Source organism: Euwallacea fornicatus, chromosome 2 (genome assembly GCF_040115645.1).
Source record: "Euwallacea fornicatus isolate EFF26 chromosome 2, ASM4011564v1, whole genome shotgun sequence".
In the NCBI taxonomy this organism is placed as follows: Eukaryota; Metazoa; Arthropoda; class Insecta; order Coleoptera; family Curculionidae; genus Euwallacea; species Euwallacea fornicatus.
Window position 1 is genome coordinate 1,357,646 of NC_089542.1, and position 23,036 is coordinate 1,380,681.

Here is a 23,036-nt window from a genome sequence, read left to right on the forward strand (position 1 = left end):
GTAACGATAAAATATAATGGGTGCTCTGGGTTTTGTGTGCAAACCAAATTGCCAGTTCTCCGGTCCCAATATTATGTGTCTTGCCCATGGCAAATTGAACAGTTTTTATGCCATTTTCAACTCCCGGAAGGCCCTTCACGTCTGAAAACACTCTTCGATCAACGTGCACTCTATCCATTCAAATTCCACGTTTAGCATAACTCTGCATGCATATGAGGCCCTTCATGACATCCCGTAAAAAGCACACAAAGTCCTCTCACTGTGCCTGGAATTTAATCCAACATCTGTTCTATAATGGATATGGGGCTCGTAAACAATATTATAAAGTTCTTTATAAGCTTGTAAAACAGTTTTCCACGATGGGAAATGAATGGCCCGTCATATACCGGCAAATTATGAAATTCACTATAGCTATTGCCCCAAATAGATCCCTTATGGTTCTCGTTTGAAGTGGTATCGGTTCAGATCAGAATTTGCATTGCAGATACTTTAAAAATGGATGATTACCCCGAGAACGATTTCAAAAAAGAAAATGTGAATCGTACGTTCTAAAGTTGTGCTCGAGACGTCGAAATCTGAGCAAATCATTGCCAGGTTGTTAAAGGTTTATAGTTAAGAGCTCCAGTTTCATGATGACGTTAATTTAGCCGTACCATTGTAAAGAGCGATCGTAAAACCTGAGCGCTATTATTCGAAATTCTTTACAAAGTATGTGAAAAGTTGGAATGTCGTAAATTGGACATAGCAAGGAAGAACTTTAATAGTGAATGCAGAGGTGAAGCATTGATTGTAGCTGTTCGAAGAGTTGTAAACTTGAAATATTCCTTCGTATCTGTTTCAGCTAAGTTTTACTTCTTTCAGGTCCTAGATATTGCCGTCCAAGAACTCCTTTAGTTCAGATATCACTCCTTTCATTAAACAGCATTTCTTCTCCGCATTCTCAAAGTTAATCGTAACATTTTAGGTCGTGTATGTTTTCGTTGGTTCTGTATCACGTGATTTTTACCTTTAACTTCCGCAAAAGTAACGATGAAAAGTGGAATTGGACGGGAAACTGAGATGGAAATGTATTTTGCATGTTCTCGTGGCAATAGCAGGAGATCTATTCCGTCTAACAATAAAGGGGGAGACGGGCGGTGGAACAGGTAGGAAACCGTTGAGGATGAATAACAAGGTTGTTATGTACATATTTCTGTGGGTATTCCCGCGTGCCCGCCGAAGTGCTCGTACACCCACATACTGAAGTTCGTAGACTCTGGGTCCGAAAATTAAACGGAGAGAAATCCAATAAGAAGGCTAATAATAACTTTCCAGTAAATTGAACGCTGCACAAGGCCCCAAATGAGTTTAAAGTTGAAAATGCACACCACCAAAATTCTTTTACAAAACCTCATATTTGCAGTTATTTAGCCGAGAGCATTTCCCAACAAGACATGGCCTTATTGCGATATCAATTCGTAGATAATAAAGGAAACTCTCGTAGTAATTTGTGAAGTACTCCGGCGAATTGCATTGCTTGTGCCATCTGAAAGTGATTGGGAGACCATTCAAAAGGGCTTTACACACAGGTGGAACATTCCTAATAATGCGAGTGTTATTGATGGCAAATATCTCGCAATAAAGTGTTCTTTTGATACCTAAAAAACGGCTCCCTTTGGTTTTAATGGCGTCAGTTAACAGCTTTCGTAGCTGGTGTGAGTGGAGATCTGAACTGCTTTCCCTTGGAGGGCAGAATTTTCGGATTTTGCACATCGCCTTGTGAATTTGTGCATTGAATTTCACTCGTTATCTCGTATGAGAAGGGTAATTCTAAATACCTCTAGGAGAATTGCTCACAAGCGGAGAGTGTATCTTACATCAATTCATGTCCTCGACAGGGTGGTTCGTTGGGAATGGTAAAACCCGAGATAGGGGACATCAACATATGACGATTGGACCAACATACCTTATACCAATGTTGCCTGTTTTAGGATTACAGGGTGAATTTTGTTCATTTTCACTCAGAAAGGTTATTCTCGTTTAATCCCGGTAATTCCCTTCGTCTATGAAATTTTTATCCATAAGCTAATTCCTGCCACATCGTCGTCTGTCACCGGGCCTCACCCACACCACTGGCGTACGTGGAAACATTCCGCCTCCTCTAGAACGTGCACGTTTCTCTCGCCACAGCGTGTCTCTAATTTCATGTCTTAAACTCAAACCGTTTTCGAAATATAAATAAATATATATATATTAAATGAGATTTTGAACACTCTGCGTCTTGGAAACGAAGCGATTTCGGACCTAACTTCATTCGACCTAAGTATTTATTTTTATAAACTCCGCACCTTCTGAAAGTTTGTCGGCATGTTTACGAACTACCCCGTATATATTTACAAATTAGTTAAAACCGGAAGAATTGTCACCGCCATTTTCCTGGAACGTTACAAATGAGTTTCAGGCTTGCATGCCTCTAAACCACCCTCTACCCCTTAGAGCGTCTTCAATGTTCAACGCAATTTTAATCCTGTTCCTGGCAAACTAAATTAGCACAAATACTCCATTTCGTAACATTATCCAACCGAAATTGCTCACCGCTGATGTACGTTCCTCTACACTTAATAGCTCGCTTTTAAAGTAATCGAGGTGTCGATTGCTTCTCGGTCAAAGTATCACGTAACAAATCGCCGACGACGCTTTCGATTAGAACAGAGTTTAATACGGAAATTCAAGATCGAAAGGTGAGTGATTAGGCCCTTTGATCAGATAATTAACGATGGTCAAATATTAAAAAAATAAATTTCCCCGAAGACATTTGCCCTCAAAGGTTTAATGCGCAAGCGTGGTCCTCGTTTTTGCTCCCTGTGCTCTCACTACTTTCAAAATATCATAAGTGTTTCCTAAACCTCGATGTTGCGCTACTCAAAGAAATGTGTATCATACTTCGCAGAATTGTGACGCACTCTATTAGTACTTCCAAGGGCATTGCGCCGGCGCATTTCGTTGCCAGATCAACATCAGCGAGCCTTAATGTTGTGCGTTATAAGTGAATGCGTGTCACACTTCGCAATGTTGTGATACGCATAAAAACCACTCTATGGGACCCAGGTATTGGAGAACGGACAATCGTAGAGGGAAAAAATCCAGAAAATCGTAGCCCCTGCGTCTACCCATGTCTTAATTTAAATATTTATTGGCTCCAGCCTCATCCGTCCCTGACTGTATTAGGGAAATGTCAACACGCTGCGTGTACCAATTAGACTTCCTTCATCTATATTAGATAGTAGGGCATACATTATGCAACCGCAAAGGCAGATTTGATATTTTGCCAGGTTCGGTGTCTGGGTGTCGCCTTTTGATGTCTGGATAGGCTTAATGGGATTTGATTGGGATTTGTGGCGACATGTGTTCGGAGTGATTAATGCAGTGAGGTTGTTATTGCATCACAACTTGGTTTTGGAGCTGACAAATTAATTTCTGGAAAGCCTTTTAACGCAGGAAATTCCTCGCGAAACTTCCTTACCTTTTTACGATCGGGTCTAACAACGTTGACACTAAATTAATAGCGTCGTCAACTAAGAACGTAAAAGTTCTGGACTATAAAAGTTTTCAGAGCCTGCAAATGGCTGCGAGGATTTCGGGATGAGTAAGCGTAATGAGATTTTAAAGTGTTGGTTAAAGGGATGTTTGTTAAACAAATCGTCTTATGTGAAAAAAAATCTCGTTCTCAATCTAAGTGGCAGGTGTTTTGGTCCCCCAAAGAAGGTCGACATAACGTGTTCAAGGTTACCAGCGGTGCTCTCCGGGATCAGGTTTTAGATATTGCGGTCCAGGAACTCTTCTGTTTGATTCGACGATAACGAGAATTTGCATATCCGCCTCTAACGCTTCTAATGTCTGCATTAATCTAAGCTAAACTTAAAATCCATCTTAAGGAAGATGCTGTCTTGCCACTTTCCATAGTTCTCCCCCTGGAATCCGTTCTTGTTCCCGCTAAATCCCGGAATTGTTCCCTTTAAAGCCAGTTAGAGGAAGGATTTAGATGGCCTACGTGTAGTTGCAAATTGAGAGCTGGTAAACTAGCTGACGAAACTTCGGTCACACTAGACTTAATGGCCGGGAGGTTATTTCCGTATCCATTCCTCAACGTCAGCAACAAGTAATGGGCAATTACCATATAAATGAAACATTAAGCTACCGTGTCAGATGGGCTTATTTCCTTTTTGGGCTTGAATTATGGATTTATAATCAACATCGAGGTATCCGCACACGTTTATTCGCATCATTAGACATTTCGCAATGGAAACAACATCCCTTGAGAAAGGGCCTTGTGTCATCCACAATTAGCTTTAGTTTGTAAGTTGGTCTATGCGACATCAAAAAGTGGCTTCTGTTTGTTGTCAACATAACCGAATATCGGCTGAAATGAGACCGCAAAATTACAAACAAATTTAATTAAAAGCCCTGCTGCGGCCCCAAAGCGGAGTTAATAATTTCTCTTGCTAATAATAATCCAGCGAAGCTTCATATTTTCCATTTTTAGGTTCGGATTAGTTAGCTGGAAAATTGCCGGATTATGGCAGTTTTTGCAGTATAAGGATGAGCAAACAAAAGGGGTCAAACGAGAATTCTTCGTCCGCAGCACAAATAAAGGAGATTCTCGAACGTGGTGGAGCTGAATGGGGAAGTTCGGGCATATCAGGTGTTACGCTGTGCGGCTCTAAATTCTCCCCCCTTGTTAATTTTTTGACATTCTTTTAACATTCAAAAGCAGCGTTAAATGAGACGAAAAATATTCATTTTGACGATAGTTTACGTTGCTGACGTCGACGGTGGCGCCAAATTGCCGATTTTTTTTTTAAATTGAAACGAGGGCCGAGGAACACCTCAAATTGAAGGTCTTTCATAACCACATTCAATAGTGTGATGCGATTCAAAATTTGTCGATTCGTTCTTGAGAAAAGCAGCTATAAATTTGGAAAAACTCGAGATACGAACCCAGTTGAATAGGACAGAAAGAATGGAATACTTGTTTCTTGAAAAAACAAATTGTTTGTTTTTAATTTTGTTCTCACAGACATTCTTTGATTATTTTTATTTATTTATTTAAACAGAGCAATTTTCTTTCAAACAAACAAGCTGTTTTATTGCTTGCTTACTACGGAGCCGAGGCTGCTCTACTGTCTTCACCAAATTTATAGCTGTTTTTCTCAAACACTAATCAGTAGATTTCGAATCGCAATACACCGCTGAAGGAAGTTTTGACAGAAATTTGATTTGAAATTGGTCCACGTTCGAATTTCGAAAAATCGGCAATTTTGTATTCACCGGTGACGTAAGCATCAATTAAAAAAAATTAACAAATGTCGAATGACGGTACTTTTGCCCTAATTAATGCTGTTCTTAAATTGAAAAAAAAAATTATAAATTGTACAAAAATTAACAGGGCAGGGGTTAGAATTTAGAGCCGCACGGTGTATGCATCCCACTTGGTAGCCCACGTATGTGCCCCTTGATTACTGATCGCAAATCAAAATAATCATTATTGCCCTCTTACTAAATCGATGAAAGATAATCATATCTCGAGGTTGTAGATCATACCAAGTGTCTCATTCTAAGTCCCCAATAACCTACCATAGAGCGTGGCGCATATCAATATTTGTATATGACACTCTGTAAGCCTCCCTTCGCCCTTAATATTTAGCAATTTGCAGACCTCAAAAGATCTCGAAATAAGATTTGATTAGTGATGTTCTGCCCCTAATAAAGTCAAATTTAAATTACGGGGCTTCCAAATTCCATCTCGTAGGCCTCACTTCGCCGTTAACAATACCTAAATGAACGTTATTTTCAGGGTTTGTTGATTAAAGTAATTAATTTTCATCTCTCAAAAGGCGAAAAACTAACTTTTTTCCACTTGCGTGTCATTTTACGGCCGAAGATGAGCTTGCTCCAATGTGCATGTCGGATATAAAAATTGAAATGAAAATTTCATATTTTTTGATATTTTTTAATTGTTCATAAGAAACTAAATACTTATAATAAGCGAGTAATCAACGAAACCCTTCAGATTTTGTACGAGGCCGTTGACGTGGCGCCCCTGATATTCGGCATCCAGCCGATTCCGCAAATCACTATTTAGCCCTACTGCGCCCTTAACAATTAAAGTCGAATCAGGTATTAGTAAACCACATTTGCCGTGCCACGCTCTGTCCCCGATAAAGGACTAATATAACCCGTAAAATTCGTTGTTAGTTATTTAAAAAAAATCAATTAAATGGTAATGGACGGTGGCAAGGGAAACACGTTTACGTGCCCCTAATGTTTCCCCCTTGAACTTATAGGGCTTAGGTATTTACGCATGCATTTGTAAAATCTCCGAATTTGCTTTTAACGTAAAACCAGCTCGTCGAAGTAACTCCTCAATTTCTGCTCTTCAAACTGGCAACGTCTTGTTTTCGCGTTGTTTCCATGCTAAGCCCTGAAAATCCTGAACGAGGAGCTGCCTTAGATGCCATGAATCTTTATGTATATGGCTAGATTTTCAGCTTACTCATAGCCCCTCGGGGCAAGGTTTCCCCTGCAAAAGCTGAGTTGCTAATTTTGTTTTTTCTCCATTTTCCTATTGTCGCGGAAAATTTATAGCGCCCATTTGACAAGAATACCAGAATATTACAAATTTACTCTGGAATTGTCTCGATTCAACTAGACCCATATACCTCTCTTTTCATCAAAGACAGGACATTATCTCCCTCTTGTTCGTCTTTATAGGGAGAAATATGCATAAAACGCTTTTAATCCTCTTGGCGGGCCTTACAATCGACTCGAAGCTTAAAAGCGCCATCCAGAAAATTATCTCTTAAAATGATAAGCTCTCTTCAAGATCTTAGGAACGAAAGACGAGACTTTCAAGACGCATTGTGTCTGCCTGCTCTTGACAATGGGAGTGTTTAGATTGTAGTAGTGAAAGGATTGTTAACAATTTAATAATTCTAAAGCAGATCCGAACACGTTCTGCTCTCATTTTAAAGGGTTTCGACAAGCGGTTGTCTAAAAGGCAAAAGGTTGAGATTTATGGCGTCGAAGACAAAACGTGTTGGTTTCTGGGTATAAATGGATTTCTAATACGTGACTGGTTGCTGTTGCGACAGCGGTGACACAGCTTCCATTTGTCTCCCTTTTGATATATCGAGGGGCAATAAATATATTTCTTTGTGTGGCTTGTTATTGAAAACTTCCTTACTGTTAAAGCGATTTATTTGCTTTAGTTTTCTGAATAAAAAAATCAGCCGAGTTGGCAGCGGAACCACCAAATCATACGTATCGAAAATATACTACTTACCAATCAACGTCAGAATACGAATTTCGTTGTAATAGTATCACATATTTCTCGTATAACTATGGCTCGTCCACAACGTTGCGATGCTAACGTGGTTCCTTGTCCTCCGCGCTCTCCTGATCTTTCCCCCATAGAACCCGTTTGGGATGGGACGGGAAGAGGAGTTAATGGGCTGGACAACTCATGACGTAGCAGAGTTACGAAATGCAATTCAGGTTGCCTAAGATGCACTACCCCGAGAGGAACTCGACCATTTGCTTGGAACCGTAGTCAGACGGGTTCCTGGCGGTGTAAATTCACAAGGTGGTTATACCCATCGTCCGAATTTTAAGGACCTTCTGGAAGTCGGTTCGCTGGCAAGTTTACTTTGTGCAGCTTTGTCAGTATATTTACAAGGCGTCATTAAAATACGCGCAGCACGTCTAGGCGCGGCAATTTGTATTATACAGGGTGTCTACTAAACGATGGCATTAATTTCAAGGGATCGTTCCTTATCAAATTTTAAGAAAATAGTCTTAACAAACGTACGTCCTATTCAGCTTCGTTTTCGTGATACGGGGTGTCAAACTGTTTGCCTTCGGTTTTTCATAAATGTTTTCGGACGTAGGGGCGACGTCTCGAGAAAATTCAATATTCAGGGATTTCCCGGGACGAGAAACTCGCATGCGATGTCGGTTTTACCGCAATATGTAGGGGGCGCCACCCGCAGCAACATTTTTGTGGCAAATTTGCCCTAACGTTTTTAGGACCCTGTATTTTGACTTCTAACAGATTACGTCTGGTTCCCCCGTCGAATCTAATCAAAAAAAGGTATACTTGGTAAAAACCTCTCAAAGCGACGGTTTTCGAGATGTCGACGATTAAAAACTTCTTTGCACAACATTCCATCAAAAAATATTAATTTATTAATAAACGTGTAGTAATGGCCCCGTACATATCGCGGTAAAACCGATTTCATATTTGATTTTCGCGCCTCGGAAAACTCCTTAATGCTGGATTTCTTCGAAGTATTGCCCTTATGTCCGGAAATAGTTATGGAAAACCGAGAGAAAAAAAAACAATTTGACACCCCGTATCACGAAAACGAAGCAAGATGCGACGTACGTTTGTTAGGACTTTTCTTCGTAAAATGTAACACGGAATCGCCCCTTGAAGTTAAAGCCATCATTTAGTAGACACCCCATACAGTCGTGTACGTACAGATTTATGTGGAAGTTATACATTCGTTTCCCTTTGGACATTTTCAGAGATTTTTTGTGAATGAGGACCCTTCAGTCTTAGTCCTTTTCCCGGACACTACTCATCGACCACTGGAATGTCTCATTAATCCTACCAATGTAGAGAGTAGGTACAATTTGCTTCCAGGTAGTTAGCACTAGATTAGAAAGGCTGCGTTTGTGTGGTCGCATCGGGACAATTTGAGCACATTACGGAGCGTATTGAATTAGAGCCCTTTCAGAACTAAACTATTTCGAAAATTAAGGCCTTTTAACCCGAGATTAAAGGCCCCGGCTCTAAGCAAATTAATTAATATTTTCGGGAATACATTCATGTCATTCGCAAGCCTCTTTCGCTTTTTGCCACCTGGCTCAGCGCAATCTAAAGCCTTAAAGGCCTGAACTACTAAACTGGGGGCCCTTTTGAATAATTTTATGTGCCCGAGGCCGGGCAAAGGGCAGTATCGCTTTCTTTTCGAGACATAAAAGGGAAAAACTCATTGTTCCGTGTGTTATTGCGTGTCCGGAACCCCTCATTGCAGTGCCGTATATCAAAAAATCCGACCTAATGACGCTTTGATAGGGCAGTATTAGGCTGCATGTTGAGTCTGGACGATTAGGGTAATTAAAGGTTCTGGCTTAGTAAAAAGCGGGGTAATTAGTTGGGGTCAAAGGACTTTTAAGAGGAGAAATTGCGCAGCAATCGTTGCCGAAATCCTTAATGGATGAATGTTTGAATTAGATATCTGTACGAGATATGGGGCACCCATGCCGATGGAATGTCTGAGAGAAATATGGTACAACCCTAAGAGTAATTGGTAAGAACTATTCAGCAGTTTAGCAAAATCCCAGTGGAGGCCTAAAAAAGCGCACCTCTGATTTTAATAAGGACATGGGATATTCAAGCTACTTAGCGATGCCGAGTGTGAGCAATCCGGCAGCTACGGCGATATAAATCGTCTTAAACAGCTTAATGTTACATGCAGCGGCGTCAGGAGCACCTCCAGCTGCAGTACTGAATTTTCAAGTCCTGACTAATTCCCCCCATTTGAGCTTGATTGGGATTCGGTAGTCAACTCCCGTTCAACTTGTTTAAGAGAGAGAAATAAATTCGATACAAATCTATGAACCCGTAGATCGGTCTTCCTTACTTGATGGATCGGACCGAGACACTTGCAAGCAGGGGCCATGCCCACATTCTTTCAACCTTACAAAGTTGTCTACTGCTAAATAAGAAATTGATAGTTGAGCTCTCCCCGTTTGCTGAGAAAGGGGATGTCACCCTTAAATCACCGAGAGCTCATTTCGATTCCCTTTTCGTCACCTCAAGGCTGAACGATAGAATCGCAGGGGAGAGACGAATTTATGGCATCTCTGATAACTGAAAACTGGAAATTACCCAACACAGGCGTACATTAACTTTGGGATTTTCAAATTGGAACTTTCAAAGCTGGAACGAAAATTGTTCCTAATGGCAAAGTACATTTTTCACGCGTACCCAGTGCTATTCATTCAAATTACATAGTATAGATTGTTCCGCAGAACTTGTATCATTCATTGCGTCATCAATTTATTGACTGGACCAAGCGACATCACACAATCCTTTCTATCCCATTCGGGACTTGGAGGGCGTACCCCTTTTCGATTTAAATATAAGGAATTTCTCAGTTGGAAGCAACAACCTCAGGAACAAACCCTGCTGTTACCTCAAGTGGGAATGCACCAAAGACTCCATCACCCCCTCAGATCCCTTATCGTGTCACATTTTCACCAGAACATTCCAGGTCCGTTTGTGATCAACACTAAAATCACCACGGTCGTGTCTAATATAGTCCTGTTCCTCACACTCCCAACAGTGTTTGCCTCCAATTTGAAGCACCTCTTTAGTAGTTCTTTTTCTGCAGGTTGAACCGATCACCATGTGTCTAACATTGCGGTAAGAAATTGAAAATTTAAGGCCGAGTATACGGAATTTAATGATTTACTGGAATGCTTCCTGGAAACTCTGGTGGCCTGTAAACAATATGGCTACATTCTGGCTGTTGGAAGAAGTGCCGAAGACGCTGAGAATATCATTCTGGCCTCTGTCCAGTCGAGCAACTGTGAATTTTCTGTGGAGAATGGTCCAATGGAGACATTTGAAGACATGAATCCTGATTTGGCCATTGGATTCGAGCAAAGGGCGGGCGTGTTTAATGGCGAATGCACGTGATTCAAATCAGGAGCCCTTTAGAATACTCCAATTGGTACCCGGTGAATGCTACCCGAGGTGATCGTTTGACGAAACTGTTCCTGGCTTTGATATTCGGTCTCGCACACCGCTATCTTCCATTTTGTTTGTGAAGATGATAATACTGACGATACCTAAGCAAGTTTAAAATGAATACGAGTCCTTCTGTTAATTTTTTAAATTGTTAAACAGTGATGTTTCGAATAGATTAGCCACCCCTAACTGACTCGGTTTAGCCGCAATTAACCTAAAAGTTTGCGTGACCTGATTACACTTTGCTCATTTGCAATATCCCCTCAATACGAGTTTGACTTTTGAAATATCGAGTTGATATTCTCCCATTTAACAGATAATCTTATGAACATCTCGCCTTGTACAGGTAAAACCAGTTCAAGTGGAAACATAGGGATCGTGCAAGTGGGAGGAGGATCGCGCCAGTTTGAAAATGCCTCCGACAAAGACCAACAACGAAGTGGGCGGAGCCAATCCGGCCGGCGTCTCCACTTCGATGTTTAGATTAGTATCGATTTAGCTGCCTTCGTGGATATGGTAATTTTAACAACTACCGGAGCAAAAATTAGCAACGCAAATTGATAAAAAGTATATAAAAGCTTGATAACTCAGCGCGTTTAAGCAAACATCCAAATACCAGCGAATCCACATCGTCATATTCTTTAACGGAGTTACTAAATTATGTGATAATGAACAAACGTGCAGTAATTTATAAATAAATAACGATGCAAAACGAGTTTAAAGCGTGAGTAGAATTTACTATGAATGGATATTCTCAAACGGTGAGAGATCCGGCGAACACCGGAACGACTCCGCCCACATCAACTGTCACCCGCGTAACCCACTTCATTGGTCTTTGTCGCAGGTACACTAAACCTTATGCGATCTTTCTCCCACTCCCACAATTCCTATGTTCTCACCTGAGCTGGTTTTGTACGTACAAAAGGACAGTGGTGTACATCATCCGCTGGGAAATAAGTTTGCTGTTAAAAATTTCAGATGCTGAAAATTTAATTTTAGTTCCATTTCCTCGGCATGCCGCCTCTGTCTTTCGCTACCTGCGCTCTCAATATTGCAGGTATCGAAAATAATATTCACAGTTGCCGAAAGGCAGTGGTGGGTAGTGCGTATCAGGAAACGTCAGATTGGAGACAGAAGGGCGTTCATTATTGGAAGGCATAGACGTATTGACAGGCAGAGGCGTACAAATGCTAAACTCAGTGATGTAAAGTAGACAATGTACAAGATGTCTTTGCGAGATTTGAATAATTTAAAAATGAAACTCATTTCCGTGATTCTCCACTGAGAACTGAACAACACTTGCCGATGATATTTTATTATATTAAGCACCGTTAAATGAAGCTCATTTAAAAGTGATAGTCAACGAGACATTGCAAAGTACAGTTTTTGTTAGAACAATTATCGTATGAAAACTCAGTGGCGGGTAATAAAAATATTTTTGGATTTACATGAATCGAACCACAAGTTTTAGGTCATTCACCTCATTCTTAGACTTGTTTGCTATTGCGTTAAATAAAATACTGGAGACGGTATCTCGAAATCAACAAAAAGACGAATTATAAACTTTATTGATTTATTATGAATATAAATTCAGGTTATTTGCATAGACACTCGCATATGAAATTATGAAGTTTAAAGCAATTCGAGACACCCCATTTGAAATCTCCTTTGGTTCTACTTGCGGTTTAATCACACGACACAAACCGGCATTTGACGGATAGGCCTACCAAAAGGAATACTGGAAGACTTCATTGTATGACTACCCAACCCCAGTGGGGAGGGACGTCCCAATGCTCTGATCGAAGATATCTCCCTAGGTAATGCTCTGAAAGTTGGAAAATTGCATTAGGTACTCTTGCCCTCTTGAATGTTGTATATAAATATAAGTTTAGGTACCACCAGTAACATTCTGTTCACCTACAGTGATGGTCATATTGATATTTGCAGTATCGCCTGCAAGACCATTCTCTGGCTAACTGACATCCGTTTATCTCACACCTGAAATTAGCATTCATGAAGGAGCTCTAATATTGAAATTTCTTACGTTGTGTAATTGTGATTTCATGATTTTTCTCTCCCTGGATTGCCGAAAACTAGGTATTTGCCAATATCAGCTATAAATTGGAAGGGGCTTTCACCAGCTGCCGCCACAGCTACGACGGTAAAAACAGCTATAAGTTTCATCATTTTGGGCTCGTGTGTTGTTGATCAGTATTCACAACAACCAACCTCAGGTTTATTTATACGGTTATCTTGTACCTAAACATGTATATACATATATGGATGCTTCAGATGATAAGAAGTTAAGGAGCTTGCCCTAGATACGATTCTTGGTAACAGAAGCCATTAATATTATTATCGAAAAGAAAAACAATGCTTTTAAGATAAGATGTTTGTTGACTTAAGATAGATATCTCAGTAAGTCGAAGTCGGGTCGAATGCTGGGGTTATTATCAACTTGAACTAATTTCTCGACCTCAAATGATAAGAATTACCTCTTATGGATACGTTGAGATATCTATCGATAAAAATCCTCAGAGATATTTTTCTGTATTTTACCAAAATATAATCGACGCGGGTTTGAATCCTATTAGTGGAGAAACACACAGGAGAGAGGAGAAACTTCCAAATAAAATTTATGAATGATCCGTCGACGTTATAAATGACCAGAGCGTACGTATTTCAGGTACCAACTCAGCGTTTTCAAAACCTAAGAAAATTGGAAAAATTCGAAAATGTACGAATATTTCCACGAATCCCGAATACTTGGCGGTGCGTTGGGTACTCTCGGTACTGCTGCAGCCTTGATGTCAAAATTTACTGTAGAAAAATGCTTTGTAAACTTTGCACAAACTTAAAGTTGCTGCCTCGGAGTTGTTGAGAACAGTGACATTGCCAATTGGTCACTTTTACTTTATGTTACGAAAAGATAGCGATGAATGGGAAAAATTACGAGCGATTAACTGCAAAATTTCCTCACTCCTGATAACGTGGAGTGGTGAGTTCACACCAAGCGGCCTCGCCGCGGGGCAAATTCACGCAGGCTTGCTCAGTATGCAGTACCCCATTGATCACATGTTCACAGATGTTTTAGGGCCCAGCATATGTCCCCAAATAATTGACCCTTCTTCTGTCATCTTTTTTATTCCCGGTTTTTATTATTTTTGTTAATTAAAATGTTAGGCAAGTTAAAGACCTTTAGGTTATATAGAACCTTAACTGCACTAAGCACGTCCCGAACTATGGGGGCATCGCGATGTTTTAAGGTCTAGCAAATTGCCGAACTAATATGATATATGTAGGGAACATCCATCGTACTTCGTACGCCCCTGCTTTTACAGGCTTATTGTGGATGTTTTTCAAATAAAAAATACAGCAAGTCATTGGCGTCTCGGCCTTATAAGATCCATACATTTTTGAAAACAATAACTTTCCGATGTCTTTCTTTTGAAAATTAATTGCCCCGCCACTGGTTACTTTCCTTAGAGCCACTCCTTGGTTTCAGCCGTTAAGCTTTATTATTTGCGGCCATAAATTTTACAAATTTCCCTTACAATTCTTAACTAATTACAAGCTCTTTTGACAAATAAAATAATGAGCTTCGGTACAGATATCCGTCGACCATTCACCTTCGTAGCCAGTGTTGTTGACGGCATGTTTCGAAAGGCAATCGTAGCTGAGTTCCTCCCCGGGATACCAGTTCGTATAGTTGAACATCTCCCCTTGTTCCAGCCACATCCATTGGTTCAGGAAGACTACGCTGTTCTCACGGATACCTCCGAGGAAATGCCCTGGAAAATAAGAAATCTCGTGAGAAATCGGTACTTGCTAGCTATCATTTGTCAGCAATTTTGTTGTAACAAATTTGCCGATTCTTTCCCGAAACGTCAACGTTCTTCAATGGGTACTTACTCTCATTAACTAGGTCCGTACTCTCCAAGAGAACCTTGTTGATCTTTACAGTGTCTTCTGCAGATTTTTCAACAGCCATGGTATACCCGTAACGTTTACAGGCGGCATATGCTTCTAAATAAGGTAACTGAAACACCCTGAAATCATTTAATCGCTTTTCAATTACTGAAACCTTACCTTGATATTTGAAAGCAAGTATTCGAAATCGTCGTTCTGAAATGGAGGATTATTGCCCAGTACCACGGCCAGTACCGCAAAGATGCTCAAGAACGAAAGCAGCTGCATGTTAAATTGATTTAAGGAATTTCAAATTCTATCCGAACGTTTATAGAAGATTTTATGTATGAGGGTTTACTTTGTGATAATCATTAATCTATTGGTATCATTTGAAATGTTTAATCAATGATTTGATAATTGAAAATAGGTCTATTTTCAGCGAAATTTATTCCAAAAATCTTGCAACTTTCACATGATTAATTAGACATGTTCATAATATGAAGGGTTCTTATCCAGCAAAGATCTTCAGATTGAGGAATTTTTGCCATTTTTACGATTTTTCTAGAGTTTCCCTGATTGTGTGGCCTCCTACAGTTTCCACAATGTGGGGCGCGTTCCTGCCTCCTTTTAGAATTTCGCATGTTGGAAGACGCTTTATTTCCTTTTTGTAATGAAGTCGGTTTGCGGATTTTAGAATGAATTTTAGCCTCAAAACATATTTCAAAGTTCCTACTGTACTTGCTAAAACGCCAAACTTTTCGGCCACATAATCCGCAGTTTAAACCTCTTTTTCCTCTCTCTCCCCTAAAACTTTTTCCTAATAAATACTGCACATAACTTGATGGCTGTTGCTGAAACTGATTTCCACTTAGGAGCAACGATTCTCGCCATCTCGTTCAATCTTGTCTATCGCGGAATAAAACAGGACTTTACATCCGGAAAATCAACACTTGCTTACTTCATTAGTTTCGATTCTCCAACCCTCCAAACCTAAAATAAGTGATGACAATATTCTTTGCATATTAAAATAATAATGTTGAACGCTGTTAGGGGGGATGAAGCACCCTTCAAGAATGTGACGCCGGAATATTATGTTCGAAATGTTCAGAGAAGTAATTGAAACTTCAAGGTAGGAGCACAGTTAATCCAAACCTCTCTTCGGTCGACTTATTTTGAGGCTATCGCCGCTTTATCTGTTGAAAAATTGGCGGAAGACTCTATAAGTGTCAAAGAGACTTTAATTTCGGCCTATTGAAATATAGTTTTAGACGGTGAGTAACTTCTGGAAAATTCGCGAACCGCGGCAATGCCGCAAAGCCAATCGGTAAGAAACAAAAGCGCAGAGTTTCAGTCACGAAGCCAATGCTGCGCAAGCCTCTGGAACAAGCGCATAACGCTGCATTGCCACATTGTGAGAAGATTATTATTGCTACTTTTCAAGACGATTTCGAGAAGATTTTGAAGGTGTCTGCATTCAACCTGAAACGTGGGAACGAACTGCGTGTGTCGTCTGGTTTTCTGCTGATGAATTTTTTTCGACCCCTCTAGGGACGCTCCTGCGTTTTAATCTTGAGGTTATACGAATTTCTGACACTTTGTGCTCTGTCAATTTATGCGATTTTAAGCTTTCCACTAGCGTGGCAAGGGTCCCCAAATATTTTTAAACCAGGGGATTAAACGACATCGCGTTTCGCTACAATATTTTTGGGTCAATTTTAATAAACCTAGAACGACTTTCTGTCCCTTAAACATCATTTTCCAAGATTAAGATCGCCATTTCGCTAAACAGTGCATTCGAAATGGCCGCTTTGCATCCAAATGAGCGGGTTCCAAGGGAACAAAGAGTCACTTAATTAAGAAATGTAACAGATTTTTTAATTAACGTCCTTCTTAGTTTATCGATCCCCGAATTGCGAGAAGGCCTTAATGACCTGTCACAGACAAGCAGAGAAAATGAGGAATTTTAGCTCCAGTTTTATCTTCATATCGAATTGTATGGAGTAATCCATGGCCTTCAGAATACAATGCGTTGCTTTACAATAAAGCAAGCGCCTTAAACAATAAAGTGTTCGCAAACAACAAAAGAATCCTTAAAATTAATAACTCAGTCCCAAAGAAACGTCGTATTAATTTTATTGTACACGAGGACCCTTTTTCGAGAGTCATTCTCGGTCGTCAAGGGCTTCGCTAAATGGAAATGTTCCAGCACCGAGAAGAAAACTGGAAACTTCCCGGATTAAGCTTTAATTATACAAGTTAATGTAATTTCCAGTTTATCGAAAACGGGCCTTTTGTTTGAAAATTAATAAACTGAGAGTGGGCATTACACCCACCCACACTATGTTATTTTCCAGTCTTAGATCGGGGCATTAAATCTCAGTGAGCAATAAAACAGGCATTTCAGCGGTAACATACGTGCGACAGGAGCAATTTTGCACAAGCATTATCCACCCTTGTAAGTAAATGAATTGCGCTTCTCAATGTACTAAAGTGGTTGTAAATTTTGGGATATATGAAAGCTAGACAATGGAACAATGAGCGGAAAAATCGCGCGCAGAACTAAATGTCTCTGAGGGGTGGTTTTACTGGGATTTTGCTATGATTGATGAGGAGGCGCTTGAAAGAATGGAAACGAAGAAATTTGGATTATTTTGTTCCATTATAGTGGAGATCTGAGTTTTAAAATGTTTAACCACTAGAAGCACAGAGGGATCACGAGATCTAATTCTGAAGGAGAGCAAAAGGAAACAAATAAAAGCGGGGCGAATTGAGAGCTCTGGATTAGGAATGATTTCTCTTCATCTTCAAATATACTATAGGATTATATCGTTCCTGGCTCGTAATAACTATGATCAAGTGCTTTATAAAACGAGACAGCTGAAGCTATTGGACTTCAACGAAACCAAGTCAAAAGGGGGATTATTAACCGACCGAAGATTATGGGTGTCACGAGAGATAATTCTGGACCTTTTTCGAGCAAAGGAAGACCAATAGCCACTGCTAAAATCTCTAAAGTGGACTTCATCATCTTCGAAGCAAAATTGAGCCCCTTTGTTCCTGGCCCCCAATAATTGTAATCAAGTAAGATATCAAACGAACAAGTCCGATTACAACTTGCACGATTACTAACTAAACTTTTCGATTCCATCTCGTTTGAGCTATTGAGAAACGGAAACTCTTCCTCGTTCCAGATATAAATGTTTCCACTAAACGCCCGTTCCAGACTTAAATCTCTTAAATCTCCATTGCTGCCATCAATCGCCTTAAACAGTATTCAAATCAATGGTACACAAACTCCTATAAACTACTCACCAATAATGACAGACATGGAAGCCGAATGGGGCCATAAAACCCAAGCCAATCGGCCCTAAGTTGTCTCAGCTTCAAAGACATACCCCAATTTGCGACTCCAGGTAATTGCTGAGATAAATCTCCAGAACTTTGGCCGATAATCCTGGAAATTCGCTCAGTGTAGAGACAATAATACGGGATTGATTTCCTGGATAAAGCAGAGCTGCATGCTATTTGGAGATGAATTCTGTAATGATTGTCCAGGCAAGTGTGGATTTTGAGATATTGGATTATTCCAGATTGAGTGTCTTTAGGCGCATTCAGGAAATTTACAGGAGCCGAGCACTTCAGCACTTCAAGCTTGACTTCGCCGAATGCTGTTTGGTTGACGATTTGTTTCGGCAAGTACCTCTTCGTTTGATCTTGGGATAAATGAAGATGACCATAGCGCTGTAGCCCTGTTATTTTCTGAACGTAGCGTCTCGTTCCTTGTGAATCACGACGACGTCCAGGTGGTTTTGATGTAAAATAATTTAATTAATCTTAGTGACTTAGAGATAAAATGCAACTTTGATACCTTAAGGCAAAATTTTTCCACTTTTAACATCGCAGGAATTTGAAACTGAATTCGCTTCATATGCGCGAACCCCATTTCGGTAGAGCGGCGTTGTAATGGACAATATCCTGGTAAATATTTATTTATAACTCGATACAGTGTTTGGTTTAATGCTACGTACAATTAATGTCCCCAGGACAATAATAAAACACATGCAACCCCGGACGTAATAATAGTCCGGCCTGCATGCAAATAGTCATAACAAGGGCGCGAATGTCCTCATTAATTTTACTATTTATTAGCTCTTGCGGATTATTTTTCATTATTGCGGGACCGTTTTATTGTCGGATTATTGAAACGTCGCTTCCAGTTTCAATTCACAAAGTTTTATTTAATTAGAGCTCGACACTCAATTTTGCTGCGTTGTTCTGGAAACTTCATTAGCAACCTCGTTTAATATTTATTGGATATTAACAAGTTAAAAAAGAAGGAAATAACTGGAAAAGCATGGAAGTTGGCTACATCGACTCTGACAAGCCTACCGACAACAAGCAAACAGCAGGTTTGTCGTGTTGAATTTCACAGAAACGGTCAGAGTTCCCTCGAGAGACCATTGAGTGCGTGGGAACATGACTTATTCGTATTTACGGAAATCGAGAACTGAATTCGAAATTTCAAATTTTTATGTGGAATAAATCAGAATCGAACAGAACGGCGAACCTATTGAATCGGAAAAATTTAATATAACTTCCTGTTCAAGCCATTCGGAAGAATTATGTGAAAGGGCCGTAGATGAAAAGTCACTTTTACCACATGAGAGCATAACTTGCAGAATTAACGGGATATCTTAGATTTTTCACTTAAAATTAATATTGAGAAACAAGAAAAGAGCGGTTCGGTGGGACTAAAGTGATCGTTGAAATTTCGTACAAAATTTTAAAAGCCGAACATAAATCTTGAAAATTGGTATGAAAAAAGCTGTACGCTCTGTCAGAGAGTAGATAGGAGGTGACCACTAGAGTCAAATTTTGTGGCAGTGAGTTACGACGGGCAAGAACGAAAAGGAGTACGTGGGAGCATAACTCGGTAGAATAAACGCTAGCGCAAAATATCCACAGAAACTTTTAGGAGCTGAATATGGGGCGTCGAAATAAGCGGTCGTAAGGCAGTTCGTGGGAACAGCCGTGAAATAATTCATGAAAGTGACACTTATCTTAAATTTCACCTGCCAGGAAACCTCTTCATCTCGACACTTTCAACATTGATCGAACCCAATATAATTAAAGGAACTCTCGTCCTGCTCCTCCCTAAAACTAACCACTCACTTCTACGTGTATAAACTAACGGCTCCGGATTAAGACATTTCAACCCCTAAATCCCTTAGGGCCATTCCATTCCGCCACATCGCCCCGAGAGGACTATTGATTCTTGCACCAATCCGCTGTCCCCGAAGTTCCAATTCCCTTAGGGCGAGAATTTAAATCTCTCATCAATTACTAATTCTCCTTTTCAGAGTAAAACCGCTTATCGTACTGGGGGTATCTGGACTGGGATAGTTTGGGGTTCAAAACTTTAGGTTTTAGAGCCAGTATAAAACTAAAACGTACCCGTAGGTGTGAGATGCTTTTGCAGCAAGGTAGTCAGACAAGAAAACACTCAAATCTGCTTAACGTTGCAGGAGATAATCCTGTGATGAATGCTTGGCAATTTGGAGAAATGTAATAATTCTCGTGTGCAGGAGAAAAGGAGGCTTTTGAGTGGGTATTTTAATAAAGATGTGGGGGATTTATGGGGAGCTTAAAAAGTTTTTCAACGCAAGTGAGGGGCGTAATGGATAACTATAAAGTTGCAAAGTAATCTGGGGTAATTATTCTCTCTTAGAGAGGGAAGGCCTGGCTGGGATGTAAATATTGTTAGGATATAATTTTGCGGGCCAGAGATACTAGACTGTCCAGACGTAGATTTTTACATTTTAAAGCTAAATTAATTCCCATTTCGCAACACCAAGATGGAATTAGCGCACTACGTTACATCGATATGCCACAATACCAGTAATTGTTACATTTCGAACTGAGAACAATGCTGCCGATCAGGCATTGTTCTAATGACAATAATCCTTGTTTACTCGGTTTATCATGTATTTGTGGAATTATTTAGGCAATTCCAATAGTGTGGCACAATCAGTTCGGTTAATAAATTGCAGTTGTTTCATCAGGATCACTAAAATGGCGCTTGTTTACAATGTACACAAGTTCGATTGTGACGCGAACCATCATTACGAAGTATTAAAAAGTCATAAGGGAACAAATGCGTTGCTTTCGTGGAGTTTATCAGATATTGAAGGATCGTAGGTGGTTGTTGTGGGGCCATTAAGGGCTTTAAGGCTAAGTAACAAGACACATAAATCTCCTGTATCAAACGCAATCTGGGCCAGATTTATGAAATTTATATACCAGTTCTCAGGTCGCGCAGACACGAAAACCGTCTTAAAAGTTTATAAACCTTCGCAATCTCGCGACGTAACTTTTCGACTTTTTTGCCTCTTTCGCTCTATTCTTCTCATTATCGCTCCGTCGGAATCTGAAACGGTTTTATCAAATTCAGGGAAGTTTTACGATGGTTTCCCAGAAGAAGGCTGGCAGAAACTTCTCAAAAAAAAATTTTTATAGAAAATAAGTAATTTCTCGAGTACCCGGACCATAATATTGGTAATGCAGCACATCAAAACTAAAATTCGTCGAAGACCTCTTAGCGAACTGCCCCTAACAAGTTAATGGAACATTACAGTCAAATAAATTACGTACATAATAACTTTTATTGGCCTTTAAAGCTATTATTCCGAAACGAACGATGCTAGCCAATAAAGAGCCCATTACGAAACTTTTCGTCCTTCTCGTTCTAATAAAACCAACGGAGCATTACGGTTGTTTTAGGTGTTTAAATCCGCGGATTAAGGGGTGTCGTTCAATACGACCGCGTCGCTTTTGTCTCATTGTTTTTACCACCTGGGATTAAGCTGGGCTTTGCGTGCTTCGATTAACTGGTTTCATAGGCGAGTGATTAACGCAAAAAAATGTTTCCTTCGAGCGTGTGATAATCAGTAGTGTAGCATTTTACCGCACGCGTGCGGTTGGCGCGTGGAGCCGAACCGGCATTTATTTTCGAAGGGCGTCTACTAGATGTCATCCGATCTCCCTCTATCTCAGACACCTCTGGCAATTGAATCTGTCGCATAGTTTTTTCGTTGGAAACGGAAAATTTCTTTTCCGATTCGATCGGGAAAGAAAAGCTTCAAAACCACTATAAAACATTTGAAAATTAATTAGATTAATTCAATCAATTTAATTGCTAATTTAGTACTTCCCTGAATTTGCTCAAATGAAGTCAGAAATCTAAGTAACTTTTCTCGAGATTTTGAGTTATAAAATATTTAGACATTCAAATCTAAATATTAAGGTTACAAAACTGTACATGGATACAATTAAAATCAATTGAATTTTCCAGCGATGGGACTTCGATTTTCATCAAATAGGAGGATAATTCCAGAAGTATCCTAATTGACATATAGATGGCGACGTTTTCGTTAAAAATTTACCTATATCACAACCACATAACCTGAAAAAGCTTATATCTAAAGTTTGAGGGTGTTACGTTGATTTGTGTTTGTTTTGAAGCCGTTATTCGCAACTTTTCCCTTAACCACCCTATTCGCAAGATTTAGTCTCCTCAGATTATTTCCCATTTCTAAATCTGAAAAAATGGCTCGGCGGAAAGAAGTTTGGCAATAATGAAGAGATGGAGTGCGAGATGAATGCCTATTTTGGAGCATTCGTAGCTTTTTACCATAAACAGGGCGAAGAAGGAAAAAGCGTGTCAATCTCAAAGGAGACTATATTGAAACATAATGTAATATTTTCCAATTTTTGTGTCGTTTAGCGTTAGGTCGTGCCCTTCCGGGGCCCTCCTCATAAGTCCCAGTGTCGTTCTTTTTCGACATTTTAAAGCACCGGTTCCACGTTCGACGTATTCCTTGAGTTGGTGAATTTAATATCTGCGTATGAATTGCTTGTTCTTGCGGCGAATAGTTCCATCGAACTACACAACAGGATACTTAAACAAATTTTCTCGATTCCCTACTTCGGCAAATGCAGATATGTCATGTTCCCACGTATCTACTCACCGGTCCGACAACGAAAATGTTCAATATCTAATCGATTCCGTTAAAAATCAAACTTGAACTGTGTCGTGACGGTATCTAAGATTCACTATGATAATAATTGCGTATCAATCGTGTTCCTACATGTTTCAATCGACCATTTTCTAAGGCCCTTTCGCAATTGCGTTCTTTTCCCCTTGTTGAAAAGTGGCGCTATTTTGTTACGAGTGATTCTTATAAATTTATATAACCAGTTTTCCAAAACCAAATTTCACCCCATCAGCAAACTAACCCTCACAAAATTAAAACCCTCAAATTCCGCATGC

General features: G+C 39.9%; 1 protein-coding gene and 1 long non-coding RNA gene across 4 annotated transcripts in view; both read right to left on the minus strand.

Annotated features, from left to right (window-relative positions):
- Positions 1-15,047, minus strand: part of LOC136345683 (uncharacterized) — an 89,049-nt gene extending 74,002 nt beyond the window's left edge. For 2 of the 3 annotated variants that reach the window (XM_066294229.1, XM_066294221.1), the window contains exons 1-3: positions 14,888-15,047; positions 14,711-14,837; positions 14,340-14,589 (exon numbers count right to left, since the gene is read on the minus strand). In XM_066294229.1, coding sequence (XP_066150326.1) covers positions 14,366-14,589; positions 14,711-14,837; positions 14,888-14,995 — 459 coding nt within the window. In that variant the 5' untranslated portion in view covers positions 14,996-15,047 and the 3' untranslated portion in view covers positions 14,340-14,365. Of the gene's footprint in view, positions 1-14,293; positions 14,590-14,710; positions 14,838-14,887 lie in introns of those variants that run through there. The other variant, XM_066294212.1, reaches the window with a different exon arrangement.
- Positions 12,349-13,037, minus strand: LOC136345478 (uncharacterized). Its single transcript, XR_010733152.1, has 2 exons — positions 12,843-13,037; positions 12,349-12,796 (listed from the first exon to the last, which is right to left on the minus strand). It is a non-coding gene; the product is annotated as an uncharacterized lncRNA (long non-coding RNA).
- Positions 15,048-23,036: the final 7,989 nt, after the last annotated feature.